General features: G+C 44.9%; 1 protein-coding gene across 3 annotated transcripts in view; it reads left to right on the top strand.

The window, feature by feature from the left end:
• MTHFD1L (methylenetetrahydrofolate dehydrogenase (NADP+ dependent) 1 like) overlaps positions 1–19,918 on the top strand; it is a 191,353-nt gene that overhangs the window by 35,088 nt on the left and 136,347 nt on the right. For 2 of the 3 annotated variants that reach the window (XR_007133496.1, XM_047769936.1), the window contains exons 8-11: positions 3,426–3,537; positions 10,385–10,473; positions 12,212–12,309; positions 14,878–15,051. Coding sequence is in view for 2 of the 3 variants with exons in the window: in XM_047769936.1 (XP_047625892.1) it covers positions 3,426–3,537; positions 10,385–10,473; positions 12,212–12,309; positions 14,878–15,051 (473 nt within the window). In the remaining variant the exon portion in view is untranslated. The other variant, XM_047769937.1, reaches the window with a different exon arrangement.

Below are 19,918 nucleotides of genomic sequence, written 5' to 3'. Positions count from 1 at the left end.
TGTCATCTACCATGACTGCTCCCCAAGGGTACCTTTAAGCACTGATTTCTTCTCATTCTACCTGTTTCCCTTGGAGAGCTTGTGGAAGCTTCGGTTTTAACTACATCTATGATGGTGACCCGTCCCGTTCCGCATCCTCCATCCTGCCCGTTCTCGGTCCCGGGCATCCAGCCTCCTACCTGACGTCCTCCGCCTGCTGCAGTGTCAGCCTGTCCCTCTCAGCCCCTCCAACCCTTCTCAATCCAGCCGTCCAGAGTCATCTTCCTAAAACACGGTCGGATGGTGTGAGGGCAGCCAGAGTACCCTGGTGTGATTTTTCTTTTTCTTGACTCTTCTCAAGAAAAGCCCAGCCAATTTGAGAATCTGGCATTTATTGAAAGAAAGTGACATTTCATAAAAAGGAAAAACACCTCATTGTTTTTAGGACCCTGTGATGAGAGAGCCAAGGGGCCTCCTCGCCACCTAAGATTTCATGGCCACTCCCTGTCATTACAAAGCACTGTGAAGCCTCTTGTGCAGAACGTAATGTGATCTAGAAAGTACTTAACCAGCTCACGCTAACCACAAAGTGCCTCAGTTCACTACAAGGGAAAGAACAGTGTCACCTCCCTCCGTGCCTCCCTCCCTCCCTCCCTCGGGACCTTCCCCTGTACCCTGTACGTACTGTGTGTGACAGCTGCCCGGTCTTGGCACAGCAACTGCTGAACATTAAATACTAGTACCGTTTTTAAGTACTTCACAGAGCCTGCGGGCAAAAGAAGCAGAAATCAAATGTTTGTTTTTTTTTTTTCCGTATTCCAGTGGTTTGTCCTGCCCCTTCATCTGGAAGATCCCAGCTCTTGAGTCTTATAGGCAGGGTTTGGATTCAGAGCCTCAGTGACCTCAGCGTCTGCCCCAGGTGGCAGTTGAAAGATGGCAAGTGAGGGGTATATTCACTATAGAATCCTGGGTCTCCAGAGTTTCTTCTGTGGCTCAGTAGGTTAAAACCTCACTAGTATCCATGAGGATGTGGGTTTGATCCCTGGCCTCGCTCAGTTTGTCAGGGATCTGGCATTGCCACAAGCTCCGGTGTAGGCTGCAGCTGCAGCTCCAATTTGACCCCTAGCCTGGCAACTTTCTATATGCCACAGGTGCAGCCTTGAAAAAGAAAAAAAAAAAAGAATCCTGGCTCTCTTTTATTCTTTTTTCAGTCACTGTAATTTTAGAAGGGAGCGTTGCTGGAGAAAGCCCCTGTTGTTGATTTCTTTAAGAAATGTCCTGGGGTTTGAACTTTGCTTTCTGAATGGTGTTCGTGACATTTGAAAGATGTAGAAGCAGGTCTGATAGGCCTCAGGTGATTTAATCACAGTTCTTCATATCTCCAAATCTTTTTTTTAGCCCATCCCAGCTTTCTGTCAGTGTAAAAATCTCACAGCTGAGATCCACATATATGCCCTTTTAAAACCACTGACGGCAGAAGATAAATTCTATCTTCTCGTCAAGAAGGAGGGGCTGTCTTTTCTATAGTTTCGATTTTAAAATGCATTTCATGTGCAGAATACCAAATTAGGATATTCCTTATAATTTTGCAAGTGATATCTCCATCAGCCCCTCTCTAAAATCTGACACTTGTCCTCCCCCCACCCCCCCAAAAAAAATCAGTGACTTAGAGAAAAATAGTTTTCATGGTATCTCAACTCTTCCACATGCTCCCCATCAAATGCCTGCACATCCGAGTCTTGTGATTGTTTTAACATTTGGTCTCCCGCCTGGGGAGTGGGCGGTTCGCCGTAAGCTGCTTCCACTCACGTCTCAGCAGAGAAGGCAATATTTTGTTATGAGATAAAGTTTCAAGCCAGGCTTTGGCCAGGGTCCTTCCCATTAGGGAGGAAGAAAGCAGAAACAGCCAGTGAGACAATAATTCTCCTTGAGTCTTAGCTCATTAAAACCTTGCCTGGGCCTCAGTGCGCTATTTATTGATTTAAGCATCTAGCACTGTTCCTTTCCAGAAAGAATTAGCATCTCCAACGCGATCGTTGCGAAGGGAGATTTTTGTCTTTTCTCTGTGGGATCCACTGTCCCCCAGTTGCTTATTAGCACAGCCTGCTTTCGAGTTGAGTCCAGGTAGGCAGTTAAGGGGGCAGAATGAGATTTCAGAGATTTATAGCGAATGAAACGAACAGGTTGTACCGGAGACGCCACGTGTAGGAAACGAAGCGCTCTTGGGACTCGAGTGAACCTGTGATCCTTGGCTTTTTCCAAAATGAACATTGCAGCCTTGTACGTATTAACTTCCTTTCCATGGATGTTTAACATGTTCTGTTTTTGCCCCTTGTCGAGCATGGAAATGTAGCAAAATGACCTTTCTTATCCGCTGATCACTTGCAACAGGCGTTACACGTTCACCTTTCTCTTTTACGCTGATGGCGTGTCTGCAGCGGTAAAGGGAGAAATAATTTTCTTATCAAATGTTTAAAATCCTCTTTCCCTAAGAACATAGCTCCCCCGCAATATAACTTTACCTGTAAGTCTCACTGTCTTTTCAGCTCTATCTATAGAGAACCTATGTGATGTTCATTAATGCACTAGATTGCTGGTAATATTGGCTGTAAACGTCTTTTTTTTTTTTTTGGTCTTTTGTCTTTTTAGGGCCGCACCTGTGGCATACAGAAATTCCCAGGCTAGGAGTTGAATCAGAGCTGTAGCCACCGGCCTGTGCCACAGCCACAGCAATGCAGGATCCGAGCCCCATCTGCAACCTGTCCCACAGCTCACGGCAACACCAGATCCTTAACCCATGGAACAAGGCCAGGGATCAAACCTGCATCCTCATGGATGCGAGTCAGATTCATTAACCGCTGGGCCACAATGGGCACTCCTTTTGTTTTTCTTAAAAGAAAAAAATGGACAAGCGATTAACCAGGGCCTCAAGGAAAACGAGATTCTTTCTCAAGCTCTTGAAGCTCCTTCCATGGATCTAGTAAACATTCCAGATGGGTCTGATTTGGATGGTTCACTGGTACAGGCCAGAAGGGCTCCTGCACGTGTGAGAGCTGCAAGTGGCTTCATGCTGCAAGTGGCTTCATGCTGCAAGTGGCTTCATGCTGAGGCCCGCACAGCCTCCTCCCTCCGCGCGGTTCCCTTGGCCCTGGCCTCCCCCTTGGTGTGGCTGTTGGGGTAAAAATGTGCAAATGACAGCACTACACCCAGTACGTATGCTGAAGTGACTACGCCTCCTCTCTCCTAGGACGGGATCATCACGTTCGGCTTGTATTAAATCCGAGCTCCTTCAGTAAATCAGTAACGTGGTTCTGTCCATGCCATCTGTGCGGAACTGAACTCTGGAACTTTGGTTGTCATCTGTCACATGGCGGCGTTTGACACTGGTCCTTCGTCATGTCTTTATGCTGCAGTTTAAAAGGTGTGTGATGTTTTTCTTTGTCCAGCTTCACGAGGCTGACGTTGTGATCTTTGGCTCACCCAAGCCAGAAGAGGTTCCCCTGTCCTGGATCCAGCAAGGAACTACTGTTCTCAACTGTTCCCATGACTTTCTGTCAGGTAAATGGCTTCAAATTGGGTGCCAGGCCACTGAGAACAATAGGTCAAATTGGAGTTCCCTTTGGGTGCAGCAGGTTAGGATCCGACAGTGGTTTGGGCCACAGCTGTGACATGGGTTCAGTTCCTGACCCAGGAACTTTGACATGCCTCAGGCGCAGCCAAAAGCAAAAATAGGGAAGAGTCTGATGAGAAAGATTACCTTATTCAGAAGAGACCTGTTTCCTGAAACGGGCGCTGTCAACATTCGTACACAGGATAGGAAATTTAGAATGTCCATGTGCCTGCCTTTTGGGTTACCTGATAATGGAACTATATTGCCAACAAAGAGAAGCCAAGATGCCAACTGCAGTAGTGGCTGCCTCCCCCGCCCCTACCCGGTCACCCCCCTGTTGGCCTCTAGCATCAGCAGTTAGGTCGATTGTGACCCAAAGTAGGTAATAGGTACATGTGTGCAGTGCACTAGAAATACTCATCTTCACAGTCTTGAAAAAAACCCAGCAGAATCCTTTCTTGCAAAGAAATCTTAGCCGAACCTCAACATGTGAAAGCAGATGAAAACACAGCTGCCGGAGGATGGGAATGGGTACCAGTCCTCCTGCCTCTCTGCTTTCGCTTTGCGGTGACCCCACAGGCATGCCCTTGAAGCCCCAAAGGCGCTTCAGAACAGTGTGAAAGTCTCCATTAGAACAGACGAGGGCTGGAGTTCCCATTGAGGCTCAGGGGAAGTGAAGCTGACTTGCATCCATGAGGATGCAGGTTTGATCCCTGGCCTTTCACCGTGGGTTAAGGATCCGGCGTTGTCGTGAGCTGTGGTGTAGGTTGAAGATGCAGCTCGGATCTGGCATTGCTGTGGTGTAGGCCAGTGGCTACAGCCCAATTGGACCCCTAGTCTGGGAACCTCCATATATCGGGGGTGCAGCCCTAAAAAGACAAAAAAAGAACAGAGGAGGTCTTAGGATGGTTGCTGGTATTTGACATTATTTGCCAAGGGATCCAGGAATACCCTGGACCGCATCAGGTCACCCTCAGGGTAGCCAAAGCTGTGCCAGTGCCAGGGAACCTTTGGTCACACCCTTTTCTCCATCATAGAAAGACACTTAGGCCAAGAAAGCTTTGGACCACTCCCAGGCCACTCCCTCAAGTCCCTGACAGGTGTATGCAAGAGAGAGTGGCTGAGGGAGGCAGAGAACTTTTCTTCCTCATTACCTGTGACCTCCAGACCTCAGAATGGGGGGCAAGGGACTGTGAGGAGCTGGCCCAGAGGACAGTTTTTTCTCCCAAAGCTGGTCTGAATGTGGGCCAAAAGGAGTCACTGCCTTTCTTGGTGCCACACTGGAGGTCTAGACCTTGACACTTAGGCAGCCCCAGAACACAGAGTGAAATAGAGAATAATATCAAAGACAAAATAAATACAGCTTCTGCTCCAGTCACCTTGACATAACCATTTTCCATTTTTCCATTAAAAAAGCATTAGGCTTAATTTTATTGCAATGTAATAGAAAAAAGACAATGATGTACTAAACGCATTATTGAAATTCATATAATTATTTCTTCCAAAAGAGAAATAAATACACCTTCCTCTCTAGGAAATGCAGCTTATCTCAGAATGAACCAATCAGATTAAAAAAACCCATGTCGCTGAAGGGTGCAGGGTGCTCTGAGTGTGATTTGAAGGGCAGGTGCTCAGGAATTTCCCAGAATGCCCATGTACTCTGCTCGCAGATGAGCACACAGATGAGTAAAGCAATAAGCGGTACAGTGTAATATGAATGTGGGATTAATGGCTCTTTTCAGTAGATATAACGCCTGTACTAAAGTATTTTGAAATATATGCAGTTTCTGGTTATTATTTTATTTTATTTTACTTTATTTTATTTTATTGTTTTTTTGCCTTTTCTAGGGACGCACCCTAGGCATATGGAGGTTCCAGGCTAGGGGTCTAATTGGAGCTGTAGCCGCCAGCCTACACCAGAGCCACAGCAACTCGGGATCCGAGCCGCATCTGCGACCCACACCACAGCTCACGGCAACGCCAGATCCTCAACCCACTGAGCAAGGCCAAGGATCAAACCTGAAACCCCATGGTTCCTAGTCGGATTCGTTAACCACTGGGCCATGATGGGAACTCCCTGGATATGCTTTTTTTTTTCCTGAAAAAAAAAAAAATAGTGCCTAGCTCATAAATGTTGGACATGCAGTGCAGATTTTCTCCTTTGTTCAGAATCCTAGTTGGATTAGGAAAGTCACTTATGACTTTATTATTATTTTTATAATGAGTGCTTCCTTGCTATGAGGCTAACTTGCCATTTTTTATTACAGTTTATATGTTTAGGACAATTTTGGCACAGTCCTCACTGGAGATAGAGAGGCTCCTTCATGCTCTTTCAGAATCTCCCTGAGCCCTATGATTGTATAAAGCTTGACGTATGTTTTATTAGTGAAATGGGGCTGTATTTTTAATAAGTTTCTTTTTAGCATCTTTGTTTTTATAAAGGTATTTTTCAAACATTATATTTCAAGGTAATGATTCTTTGGAGGGGAAAAAAGAAATAAGACCAAGCAGTAATGTTTTGATTTAATGATTCTGTAGGTAGACTGATTGCAGTTAGTTTATTTATTTATTCATTCATTCATTTATTTCTTTTGCTTTTTTAGGGACACACCTGCAGCATATGGACATTCCCAGGCTAGGGGTGGAATCGGAGCTGTAGTCTCTGGCCTCCACCACAGCCACAGCAACACTGGATCCCCGACCCCCTGATCAAGGTCAGGGATCGAACTTGTGTCCTCATGGATACTGGTCGGGCTCGTTACTGCTGAGCCACAACGGGAACTTCCACAGTTAGTTTATTTTTTATTTATCTGGCTCAGTAGTAGTAGTGTTATTGATTTTTGAGTGCCCAGTACCGAGAACGGTTACCAGACACTTAGGAAGGGCTCAGAAAGTACTGACTGTTGAATGAGTGAATGCACGTGGACTCAGAATTGCACGTTGATTTGTTACAGTTTGAAATTAGTTGCAGATATAGAGGCATTTCCTTAAACTTGTCTCCCACTTGAAAACCGGGCTGGAGTTCCTTTTGTGGCTCAGCGAAAATGTATCTGACTAGCATCCATGACGACGCAGGTTCGATCCCTGGCCTCGCTTAGTGGGTTAAGGATCTGGAGTTGCCGTGAGCCGTGGTGTAGGTCACAGACACAGCTCGGATCTGGCGTTACTATGGCAGCTACAGCTCCAATTGGACCCCTAGCCTGGAACTTCCATATGCCCGGGTATGGCCCTAAAAAAAAAAAAAAAAAAAAAAGGCAAAACAGAACTGACAGGGCAAAGGCCAAGATGGAAAATGCCCTGCTGGTTAAATGGATGAACATTTTCCAGTCGGTGCTATTTATAATAGCATTATGTTTCACAATAGTCCCAAGTTTTAATTTTAGCAATTTTGATTAGTATGAAAATTCAATCTATGAGTAAATTGGAGAAGGGCTTTTCCCCCTTCTCTTTCCTATATAATTTTCCACTTTAAACAAATGAGGACTTTTTCAAGCATTATTAAAAGGACAGTTGCTTTTATTTAAACTGAAGAGGGAAAGAATTTTTAATATACTTATGCCTGGGTGAAGGCAGGGCTTTATAATGACATTTTCATATTCATCTTAATGGTACAGCATCCCCGCTCCCTCCCCTTGTAAAAATAGATGGGATATGGTGATTTATGATGAGGTAATTCTGTAGAGGCACTTTATTGAATACTTCATCCCCAGAGAGATTTTCCTGATGGCTGATAGCCCAGAAGCCGTGCTCGGAAAACAATTACACCTAACTTGTTGGATCTGCGGCATGATTCTAATGTTTAGATTGAAAACAGGGAACATGGCAGTGTTCCGTTTCCTAGCTATACGAATAATTTCATTTTCAAACAGTTATTTCAAGGGAAGGACATGGGCTGTGGTTTTTGTAAGGCTCTGCTTGCTAAAGGGCAGAATTCCTTTTAAGTACAAACCATTTTGTACCCTGATAAGTAAGACTTATTTTCTGACATGCCAAAGGGGACAAAGGAGAAACTGGTCTTATCTTATATCTTGGGCCCGGAGAACAGCAACGTTATGGGTCAGAGCAGTTCACAGCATTTTTTTTTTTTTCTTTTTTGGCCACCCCACAGCCTGTGGAGTTCCCAAGATGGGATCAGATCCAAGCCACGGCAGCACCAGATCTTTTAACCCTCTGTCCTGGGCCGGGGACCAAACCTATGTCCTGGCAGTGCCGTGACACCGCTGATCCTGTTGTGCCACAGTGGGAACTCCCATAGCATCATTTTAAGCAAATGTAATTCTATAGTGTGAAGTCGGAAAGAATCCCAGGCTGCATTCCAGTGCTCATGTTAATCAAAGTTGCTAGGATTCCCAGGGTGGATGCCTATCAGAATAGGGCTGTTCTGATTTCCAGGAAGAGTCTTATAACACATTAGCCTAAAATTTTCTTATTGTGATAAGTTTGGCTATTATAAGAAAAATTATAAATGAAAGGCTGTCTTCTAGAGTCACTGCCCTGTCCCTGGAGGAAGGAGGCATAGGTTAATGGGGAATGTTGAGTGGAAAGTGAAAAGACCCATTTGGTTTGGGGTGGGAGCCCTGCTGGACTCACAGACTGAGTGTGGACAGTCCTCTAGGTGGGCCCTGTGGAGTGGTGGTAATGATTTCCTTTTTTGATTGTCCTTAGCCATGACATTTATTAAAAATATATTCCTGATTCACTGCGTTACCGTCTTAATTGCTTCAATTTCTCCAGATTCAGAACTTCCAATTCCGTTTTTAAGATTGCATGGATTCCTCCTCCAAAAGCAATGCAGTGCTTATGATCGAAAATTTTTGAAATATAAGAATAGAATAGAAGAAAGTAAGAACCTCCCGATCCAGTCAATGTGAGATACCCATCTTAGAGTTTTTCCATAAGAAAAATTAACACCTAATGTTTTTTGGCCCCTCCCACAGCATGTGGAAATTCCTGGGCCAGGAATGCTTGAACCTGCCCCTCAGCAGTGACCCAAGCCTCCACAGTGATAATGCCAGGTCCTTAACCCACTGAGCCACAAGGGAACTCCAAACTATGCTTAATTTTATTGGATGGAATACAATAGAAGGAAAAGAAAATAATATACTAAAAGCATTACTGAAATTCAGATAAATTTCTTCAAAAAGATAATACTGGTTTCTACAAAATTCTTCTAAAGTTTGTTTTTTGTGTATGTGTGTGTTTTTGCCTTTTCTAGGGCTGCTTCCTGCGGCACATGGAGGTTCCCAGGCTAGGGGTCTAATCGGAGCTCTAGCTGCCGGCCTATGCCAGAGCCACAGCAACACAGGATCCAAGCCACGTCTGCAACCTACACCACAGCTCATGGCAACGCTGGATCCTTAACCCACTGAGCAAGGCCAAGGATGGAACCTCATGGTTCCTAGTTGGATTCGTTAACCACTGCACCACGATGGGAACTCCTACTAAAGTTTAAAATAATGTGTGCGCCTTTTCTATTATGTTCTAGTTTATGCAAGGCAGTGGCTGAGATGGTGGGATAACTTATTCCCTGTGTAATTCTGTGGGTGAAACAGTCTTCATTCACATGGGAATTTATGATTGTGTCCCTGGAACATGCATTTATAAGCTGATACCATCTACTAGAAGGTAGTTTTTCATATTTTTCCATCATTTAAAGATAGAGGGACAAATGAGGGAAGCCTGTTTCGCTTCCCTATTGGTCAGATGCCTAGTGGTTCAAACAGAACAAAACAAATCACCCTCGTTCTCTAGACTCTTGGCTTTTGCCTAAATATGATTTATAAAACTGAAACATTGCTAATCTTGACCAAATACCCGAGGGGTATGATTTTCAAACACCCTTAATACTTTCGACAATAGAGCATCACCAAACACTTACTCTTAAGTGTTTCTTGCTCTTTCTTGCAAAGGACTGTCAGCAAAATGGATAATTTAAAAGTAGAGTGGTCCAAAAAAGAGCGAAATAGTTTCTTATTTCAAAAAAGTCACCATTAGCCATGTTTCTTTTCTCTAAGGGAAGGATGTAGGTGAAAGCATTTTACATGCGTGTTTACTTTTCATAAACTTCCTAAGTGCCAACCTAAATCGAATTCTTATAAATGCCCCTCTGTTTTGAAATCCAGATCATTCTCAAAATTAATTATTAAAATATAATTTCTTGGTTTTGATGGAAAATTCATTCTATCACTTTGATGACAGGGATTTTAAAAATTATCCAAGAAAGCCTGATCTTTAGAACAACACTTAACAGGTGTTTTAGGCCTTCCCTTTACTTTTTTTTTGGCTGTGCCTGCAACGTGTGGAAATTCCCAGGCCAGGGTTTGACCCCGAGATCTGAGCCGCAGCAGTGACAACGCTGGATCCTTAACCCGCTACACCACAGGGGAACTCCATTCCTCCCTTTTTTCTTTGTATTCATGTGTGAAATTGCTTTTATTTTATATGTACTGTTTAAACATACTCACAAGATGCCAGCCACTTAACATACCATTTCGTGTTCAGTTCTCACAAACCGCCACAAGGTTGGACAATGTTAATTAAGAGGCCCAAAGTCACACCTGCTAGTGAGAGGCAAGATTTATTCCCATCCCAACCTAAAGCCTATGGCCCAATCAAGAGCCCCAAAGCTGTGCCAGGACTTACCTGGTGACCTACCTGTAGCTGTGCGTTGACATCCTAACTTTCTTAGTTGAAAATGAGAACACCATTCAGTGTTTGGGGTTTTTACAAGGAGCAGTTGGTTAGAAATGACATTATGCTGAACGTCTTTTTCTTTGTTCCTCAAATCTTTCCCAGGGAAGCTGGGGTGCGGTTCTCCGGGCATCCATGGTCATAGTCTCATTGCAGAAGATGTGAGTCTCCTTGCTGCAGCTCTGAGGATTCAGGTTTGTCTGAAACAGAACTTTTTGTTTGTTTTTTTGTCTTTTTGCCCTTTCTTGAGCTGCTCCCGTGGCATATGGACATTCCCAGGCTAGGGGTCTAATCAGAGCCCCTGCTGCTGGCCTATGCCAGAGCCACAGCAACACGGGATCCGAGCCGCGTCTGCGACCCTCATCACAGCCAGGGATCGAACCCTCAACCTTATGGTTTCTAGTCGGATTCGTTAACCACTGTGCCTTGACGGGAACGCCAGTCTGACACAGAATTTTGGAGTTTGGAGTTTGATGAAGTCCCAGGATGTCATGTAATTCTCACAACAGTCCTCTAGTGTTATTCCCATTTTATGGATGGGAAAATGGAAACTTGGGGAAATTAAATTTGATTACATGGCAAGTGCAGGGCAGAGACCCAAGTCAGGTCTGCTATTTAATCATCTATGGCTGTGTAGTCAGTTCCCCCCCAGATTTGGCAGCTTAACACATCTTATCAGAGATAATAAATGGGTCCGAGATTTGGCAGCAGCTTAGCCAGACAGGTTTGGCTGAAATCAGGATGTCGGTTGGGGCTGTAGCCATCTGAAGGCTTGACTGGGGCCGGAGGAGCCACATCCAGGATGGCTCTTGGCATGTGGTATTTAATTCCTCAGTGGCTCTTGACAGGATGCCTTAGTTCCTCATCAGGTGGGTTTCTCGGTGGAGCTGCTCACCTTGGGGCACCTGACTTCCCCAGAATGAGGGATCAGAGGAGCCAGCAAGGAGGAAGCTACCGTAGGTTTTAGGGCCTCGTCTCCAGAGTCCCACGCATCACGGCTTCTTTTCTGCCTCTTTGCTGGAAGTGAGCCGCCCAGCCTAGTTCAGTATCCAGAAGAAGGGAGTTGGCTTACCTCTTGAAGACAGGAATATTACAGGAGCTATGGACAGCTTGTCAACCACCACCGTCTATGTGACCTAAAGCCCCAGATCCCCAGCTCTCTGCTGCATAAGCTGTGCCTTCTCAAGCCTATGGTGATGGAGCCGCCAGTAGGGGCACTCAGTAGCAGTAGAGAAACCTGAGCCTCTAATTCCTGCCACAGTAGAATTAAGCAGAAGCAGGTTTTAGTACATTTCTTTTTTTTTTTTTTCCTTTCTTTCTTTTTTGGCCATACCCACGGTATGTGGAAGTTCCCAGGCCAGGAGTTGAACCAGCACCACAGCTATAGCAATACAGGATCCTTAACCCACTGCATCACAAAGGAACTTTCCCCTTCCTCCCTCCCTTCCTTGCCTCCCTCCCTCCCTCGACTCCCTCCCTCCCTTCTTTCTTTTTAGGGCCTCACCCCCAGCATATGGAAGTTCCCAGGCTAGGGGTCGAATTGGAGCTATAACTGCAGGCCTACACAGCCACAGCAACGCCAGATCCTTAACCCACTGAGCAAGGCCAGGGATCGAACCCGCATCCTCATGGTTCCCAGTTGGATCCATTAACCACTGAGCCACGACAGAAACTCTCTGAATCCGTGTGCTTGATGCCTTTAGTCAATACAAACTATTTTAATAGTGTTTCTCTTACATTTTCTTAAGGAAAACGTGCACATTTCATTTTGTGTGAATGAAATTATTCCTGCTGTTCATTTGGATTACTGTGCAACTTTTACTCCTTTTCATGACATACTATCCCTGAGCCATAGTTTCATAGTTTAGGTACAGATGCATAAACCATTAGGTTTCACTTTTCTCCTGTGCTTTCCTTTCCATCCACTTGAAGAACATGGTTGGAAGCGGAAGGAGATGGCTCCGCGAGCAGCAGTACCGCAGGTGGAAACTTCACTGCTTGAAACTTCAGCCTCTGTCCCCCGTTCCAAGGTACCTGGGTGATGTGTTCATACTGATGTGAGCTCACGCAAGGGCCTTCAATAGCCAAAGTCATTTCTTGGATGGGAGCACGACTCCCATGTGGTACGGCTTCAATGGTGGATACTTTTCTCTCATCAAATTGCGGTACTGTTTCTCCTATCGTTCAGTTCCTCTGAGATTAATAATGAACCTGTTCCTCATATTCTATCGATTCTAAAATGTAGCGGGTTTTGGGGTTTTGATTTGCTTTTGGGGGGTTTTTGACATGAAAACCAGGGTGCACCTTCCTAGCGATAATGTATCATCTACGCAATGGCAGTATTTCTTCTTAAAATGATAGTTATCTTAGATTTGACAAAATGCGGTAAAACAATATTTGAAATCTGTTTTTCAGTGTTAGGAAAGCCCAACACACAGGTCAGCTTGGCCTTAAGGGCCTTGTAGGTTTCTCCTCTGGGGGGTAAATAAATGACCAGCCACCGTGGGAACAGAGCTCAGCTTTCCTGAGAGCCCCGTGATATCTGCTCTCTGATGGGACCGTGCATGAGAGTCCAGATGGAGAGGTGCTTCGGCGAGGTCGTTAATGAAGTGTAAGCTACATGTTCTCTCTGTACAAATTCGGAAGTGCAAGCGGCAGGACCTAGTCCCAGCATGTGATTTGAAAACAATTCGTTAGATCAGATCCCGGAGCCAGCCAAATGCCTTTTCCAGCCTCATACTGAATCCCCCACGGCCGCCCCTCCTGCAAGTGAATTGGCCCGAGCCAGTTCCTGCAGGGTCTGCAGAAGGCCAGGGCTCACTCAGGTGATGCTGTCTGCCAGCAGGAAATACACAGAGTGATGGAGAGAACACCTCCAGGAATTGACTCGCTTTTTCACTTCCTAACAAGTTGGTTTTCAGCCTTGACCTATGTGTGTTTGGGCCAGAGCCGAACGCCGTGGTTCGGTTACCCCTCACGCAGACTAAACATTTTAGTCATCTTCAGTGTTCATTAATACATAAATTCCAAGGAATGTGTTTTTTAACATCATTCCTGTAGTTGTGCAATGCTATTTCATAGATAAAATAATTCTTGAAGTTTCTTCTGACCTTCATTTTTAAAAATAAATGAGTAAATTCTGCTTACACAGAGCTGAAAAAAATACTCAGTTGGACGACGCCAAATTGTGTACCAAAGTCTTTGTACAAATCAAAATAAATTCCACTTGGGGGAAAAACCCTTCCATTGCTTAACCAAATTTGACTTCTCAAGCCACAGGGGAGAGAAAGGCAGGCTGAGTCGTTTATAAATCACTCCAAAAATCAAACTGATGTCACCATCCCTTTTCAGCTAGGGAAGAGAAAATCTTGGAGATTCTCCAAGTGTAGGTTCTTCAATTTAGGAGCTTATGGGAGGAGAGACACAGGGAGGGAAAAAAAAGGTATAGCGAAGAAGGCAAAGTGAAAGTGGGAGCATGGACAGCGAAGGAGGGACAGAGACTCAGAAAGCAAGATGCAGGTGGGCCTGGGGAAGGGGTTACCTGGCTGCACGCTCGGGGCTCTGACCGCCTCCGAGCTCCCCACTCTAGTGCGCTTTAGAGATGTCCCACTCTAGTGGCAGTAGAGTGACTCTTGTTACCTCTTGCATCAAGGGTCACGGAGGAGAACCTAGCATATAGGAAGACTGAGAGTAGATTGTAGCAGCAGGAAAAAAAAAAAAAAATAGAGCAGGGAGCCTCCTGCCTGTGGAGACCCCTGTGCTCCAAAATAAGGGTTCCAGGAAACTGCCCTATTATCAGATATCAGCCCTCAAGACCAAGTCTTTGATGGATGGGCCGAACCTCCAGTCAAAGAAGCAGCTGAGCTCAGTAGCCCCCAAAGGCCCTGAGAAGCTCTGCACCTGCTAATGTTCACCTCCTGTAAGACGAGCAGCAGGGTGCACCACTTGCCAGAAAAAATCGAATAGCTCAGTTGTTTGCCCAGCGACGCTCTGGGGTTCCTAAAATTTCCTGTGTCTGAAGCCTTGGGCACCAGCTCCGTTTACCGACAGTTATGTAATGAAGGAAATACTTTGAAATATGATTTTGGACTTGAGCGAGGGAAGAGCGATGGAAAGGATGGACACAGATAAAACAAAAAGAACATTTCCACATTTTCGAATTGCCAAGAGACACATGTGGCTAGTCCGGTCAGAAAGCATTATGCAATAGCCCATCTCTCTATCCCTGCTTAGCGAATCCAGTGATGACCTGTAGGAAAGTGTTGTGTTTGTTCTATCATGGAGTTATCTTGGGGTGGCGGTCGGGCACAGTGATGCCTACCGTCACCTCTCCTACGGCACAGGTGTGTCCTTGTACCTGGACAGAATTCTGAGGACCTGTAGGAGTTTTGAAGAGCTGTTTCTCTATCGCAAGCAACGTATCATTTTTCTCATGCACTTTAATTGTTAGCAGTTGTGCTTAATCCTACTTTGGGGGAAAAAAAGGACCACAAAGCCATTTGATTTCATCGTTGGCATGGCGTAGGGCTGTTTTCCACTCTAGCAGCGACCACCTAAGCCGAGCTGACTCTCATACCTCTTATGTTTTCCCCACCCAGTGATATTGAGATTTCAAGAGCACAGACTCCAAAAGCCGTGGATGTTCTTGCCAAGGAGATAGGATTGCTTGAGGATGAAATTGAAATCTACGGCAGAAGCAAAGCCAAAGTACGTCTGTCCCTGCTGGAGAGGTTAAAGAATCAAGCAGATGGAAAATACGTCTTAGTTGCTGGGTAAGACTACTTTTAAAGTCAATTTTGCTAAGAAGACATGTTTATAGAACTCTCTTCCCTATTTACATCTGTTGCCACACCCCTCGTATCCATCCTCTTCTCCAAGTTGGCATCACCTTGTCCCTTTCAGTTGACATTCCTTCATCTGATATGAGGTGGGTTTGTATTTTCAGGGCAAAACAGATGAGTCTCCTCCACAGAGTCAAGTGTAACGAGTTCCTAACCTTGCACTTGGGCTTTTTGTTTCTTATATTGTGTTTTGATCAACCTGGTTCCACCTTGGATGTTTGGTTTTGTTTTTCATGATAAAAATCAAATTAAGACTGGAGTTCCCATCGTGGCTCAGTGGTTAACGAATCCGACTAGGAACCATGAGGTTGCGGGTTCGATCCCTGGCCTCGCTCGGTGGGTTAAGGATCCGGCATTGCTGTGAGCTGTGGTATAGGTCGCAGATGCGGCTTGGATCCCTTGTTGCTATGGCTGTGGTGTAGGCCAGCAGCTACAGCTCCTATTTGACCCCTCGCCTGGGAAACCTCCATATGCCACAGGAGTGGCCCTAGAAAAGGCAAAAAGACAAAAAAAAAATCAAATTAAGACTTTAAAGTGAAATATTTTGAGCTGGGCATGGACTTTTTTGGTGTTCTCCTTAAAATAACATTGAGAAATGAACAGATAATTGGGTGAAACTTAGGCTTTTTGATGACTCTTCTTAATATTTATGAATTTTCATGACAAAAACTCATTTCGTTCTTGCCTTATAGAATTGATGTTGGGCATTCACAGTTGTATTGCTCCTTTTATAAAAGGCATGGTTTTTGTAAAAAGGAGTGTTTGCTGTGCCTCTTTTTAAAAAAGAAATATAGTCACCAGCTGAAAAAAAGATAGAAAGCTAGGGATTTCAAATATTTATTTAATGTGATCTGGGGGCGCAGCAGGAGACCATATAAATTCCTTTGTCTTGAAGTGTCATTGCATTGACTTACTAGTGATATACGGGCCAAGGCTTGGGGCACAAAACCCTATTTGTAAATAGGCAGAGACATTTTTCTTTAACTGGACTTGGCTCATAGTTAACCTCATTTTTACAAGGCTAGTTATTCATGTAAGTGCCTTATTTCTTTTTCTGGTTATAAAAATCTAGCCTCCTTGGAAAACTATTCCAAAAAATACAGAACCGATAAACAAAGCATAAACGACTGTTAACATTGAGACTATCTGGATATCGTGTGTCATAAATGAGATCACCTTACACATGCTGTTCTGTAAGCAACTTGATTCTTAGCAATATGTTGGATAACTGGCTCCATGTGAGTCAGGATAGAGCTGTGTTGTCATTTTGCATGACTACGTAATGTTCCTCGGCTCACATCCCAGATTCTTCCCATGTGCTGGGGGGTGGAGATGGGGGTGGGTGCGGTGGTCAACAGGCCTAGGATGAGGGTGGATTCCCATCTGACACATCTTTCCAGTGCTGAGAAGCATGGTGTGGCTCAGCCATTGATAGTAGAGCTTGCTTCTGATTTTTCAAGTGTGTTGAGGTAGAAAAGGTTTGAAGATATCGTGAAGCTGTCCCACGATTTATTCATCTGATTCTGCATTGGTGGGCTCTTAAATTGTTTCCTCGTTTTGGTCACTATGAACAGCACTGAAATTAACAACTGTAGGCATGCGTGTCAGTGCATTTATCCAAAGATCTCCTTAGGAAAAATCCTTAGAGGTGATTCAATTTTTCTTTGCTACAAATGAAGGGAAAACTAAAAACAAAGCCAGATAGCATCCATAATATCACCTCTTTATTTTTATTATCTCCTCCCTCTCCTCTCTCCTCTCCCTCTCTTCCTCCATCTCTTCTTTCTCCATCTCCTGTTACCATTTTCTAAGAGGAATGGGCAGGAGTTCCCATCATGGCTCAGTGGTTAATGAATCTGACTAGGAACCATGAGGTTGTGGGTTCGATCCCTGGCCTCACTCAGTGGGTTAAGGATCTGGCGTTGCCCTGACCTGTGGTGTAGGTCATAGATGCGGCTTAGATCCCGAGTTGCTGTGGCTCTGTCGTAGACTGGTTGCAACAGCTATGATTAGACCCCCAGCCTGGGAACCTCCATATGCCGAAGGTACGACCCCAGAAAGACCAAAAAAAAAAAAAATAAGAGGAATGGGCAGCTCGAGTGTTTGGTGACTATACGTTGAAGGAATTCATACCTTGATGTAGCATCTCGGTTGCCTGTGGCTTGAATCTCCCCCAAACTTCCAGCTGGATTCCCAATCCTCCTGGGGTCCTTTTCAACCTGGGAACCCAACCCTGATCTCCCCAAAACGGAGCTGCAGGAAACCTCTTCACTGAGGGAGAGTCTGGCCCCATCGGGGCAGATCTGGGAGAGTTGCTGGCTGACGTGTGGAACTGGCTACTTGTGTGGACTCCTGGATCCCAAAAGCTTGGAGCAAACATCTAGTCAGTGTTGCTTTTCTGGAAGTGCGCTTGACACAAGTCTGTTTACAGTGAATAAATGAACTCTTGGACATGAGGAACTTAAAAAGCAAATTTAGCATCTTATCCACAGATGTGCCTCCCTTCTGCCAGGTTTTCCTTGAGCTTGCTAGTGAGTTGGCTGGTTTTCTCCCCTCCTTAAGGATAGGCAGACCGAGGAATCCTTGGGAGGTTGTGCTCTCAGGTTACCAAGGACAAACCACGCAGGGATTTTCCTATGGTGTGGCTGGGATTTACTGTTTTGAGCTTATCAGTTTGGGAAATGAAAGCACAAATCTAGACATGGCCCAGCCCTTCTCGGGAATGCAGAATTGACACTTCTAAAACAAAACCTCTGATCATATTTATATCAAACAAAACCTCTGATCATATTTATATCAGACTCCTAACCTGAATTTTGCTGTCCAGGCCTGGCCTCCAGCCACGTGCTGGCAAGTGACCACCAGCACGGCTGCCCAGGATTGCCAGCCCACTAGAACTTCATTCTACACTGTCCCCTTTTTTTTAGGGCCACACCTGTGGCATATGGAGGTTCCCAGGCTAGGGGTCGAATCAGAGCTATAGCCGCTATCCTACATCACAGCCACAGCACCGTCAGAGCTGAGCCACATCTTCGCCGTACACCACAGCTCACAGCAACACTGGATCCTTAACCCACTGAGTGAGGCCAGGGATCGAACCTGCATCCTCAGGAATACTAGTCAGATTCGTTTCCACTGAGCCACAACAGGAACTCCCACACTGTCCCTTTGTATGTGGAACTGAGCTGAAGGGATTGGGCTGCCATGGTGTACATAGAAGTGAGAATTAAACCTGAATTCTCAAATACAGATTGAACCCCAAGAGATCAACAGTTCTTTTTCTGAGATTGTGGTATAAGTTCCCTTACAGAACAAAGCCCTCTGAAGAAACAAATATCAAATTGTGTCTTTTCAACTGCTTTGGAAAATAAGCTGTGGGGGATTTTGAGATATATGTGCATCTGTTGCTGAGCTTGAAGGTTTTTGGAAAAGATAAAACCACGCTGTATTCTGAGAGGAACCATCTCCCCTCACCAACACAACAAGCGATACTTTTTAAAATATTTTTTGATAGGTGGATGTTTGAGATCAGTGTAAAACCGCAAGGCAGCATCCTGGTTGGAGTTCCCGTTGTGGCTCAGTGGTTAACGAGTCCGACTAAGAACCATGAGGTTGCGGGTTCAATCCCTGGCCTCGCTGAGTGGATTAAGGATCCAGCGTTGCTGTGAGCTGTGGTGTAGGTCGCAGACGCGGCTTGGATTCCTCCTTGTTGTGGCTCTGGTATGAGCTGGTGGCTACAGCTCTGATTAGACCCCTAGCTTGGGAATTCCATGTGCCGCAGGAACAGCCCTAGAAAAAGCAAAAAGACAAAAAAAAAAAAACCCACAGGGCAGTCATTTTATGTTTTCTTTTTGTCTTTTTAGGGCCACACCCACAGCATGTGGAGGTTCCCAGGCTAGGGGTCGAATCAGAGCTGTAGACACCGGCCTACACCACAGCCACAGCCACAGCCACAGCCACGCAGGATCCGAGCCATGTCTTCAACCTACACCGCACATAGCTCAAGGCAGCTCGGGTCCTTAACCCACTGATTGAGGCCAGGGATTGAACCTGCATCCTCTTGAATACTGGTCGGGTTCGTTAACCCGAGCTGAGTCATGGTGGGAACTCCAACAGTCATTTTACTTATAATCTAAAATGAAAACTTCATTTGAAATAAAATCATCTTTAGTTTTGCTCATGTTAATTATAGAAAAGTGATGTTATCAAGCCATTTGCAGCTTCTTTAGAAAAATTATTTACTCCATGAAGTGGAGAACTTTCTTACCTTTTTCAGGAACGTTTTTAAATTCTGAAAATGATATTGGCTCAATGGATAAAAATGTAGCACAAAGAAAAGTAAAAAGACTGAGAAAACGGGAGTTCCTGTTGTGGCTCAGTGGTAACGAATCCTACTAGTATCCATGAGGCCGTGGGGGTTTGATTTGTGGCCTTGCTCACGTGGCTTGAGGATCTGGCCTGGCTGTGGCTGGAAGCTACATCTCCAATTTAACCCCTAGCCTGGGAACTTCTATATGCTACAGGCGCAGCCCAAAAAAGCCCCTTCCCCCCAAAAAGGAGAAACCGAATGTTTCATTACTAAGAACTCTAAAAAAATTGTCTATTTCCTTCCAGAACTTTATCACTGCATCTGTCCTTTTTACACATTGAAATTATTGCAATAAATACCATTTTGGGTCCTGCTTTTATCCCGAAATACTATAACCTAAGTCTTCTCTCATGCTTTAGAAGAATTCAGATACCCAAGTGATTTTTCAGTAAACCTAAATAACAATATATTTGTTATTGTGCATTGGAA

The sequence above is a fragment of the Phacochoerus africanus genome, chromosome 2 (assembly GCF_016906955.1).
Source record: "Phacochoerus africanus isolate WHEZ1 chromosome 2, ROS_Pafr_v1, whole genome shotgun sequence".
In the NCBI taxonomy this organism is placed as follows: Eukaryota; Metazoa; Chordata; class Mammalia; order Artiodactyla; family Suidae; genus Phacochoerus; species Phacochoerus africanus.
This window is presented reverse-complemented; position numbering and strand designations above follow the sequence as displayed.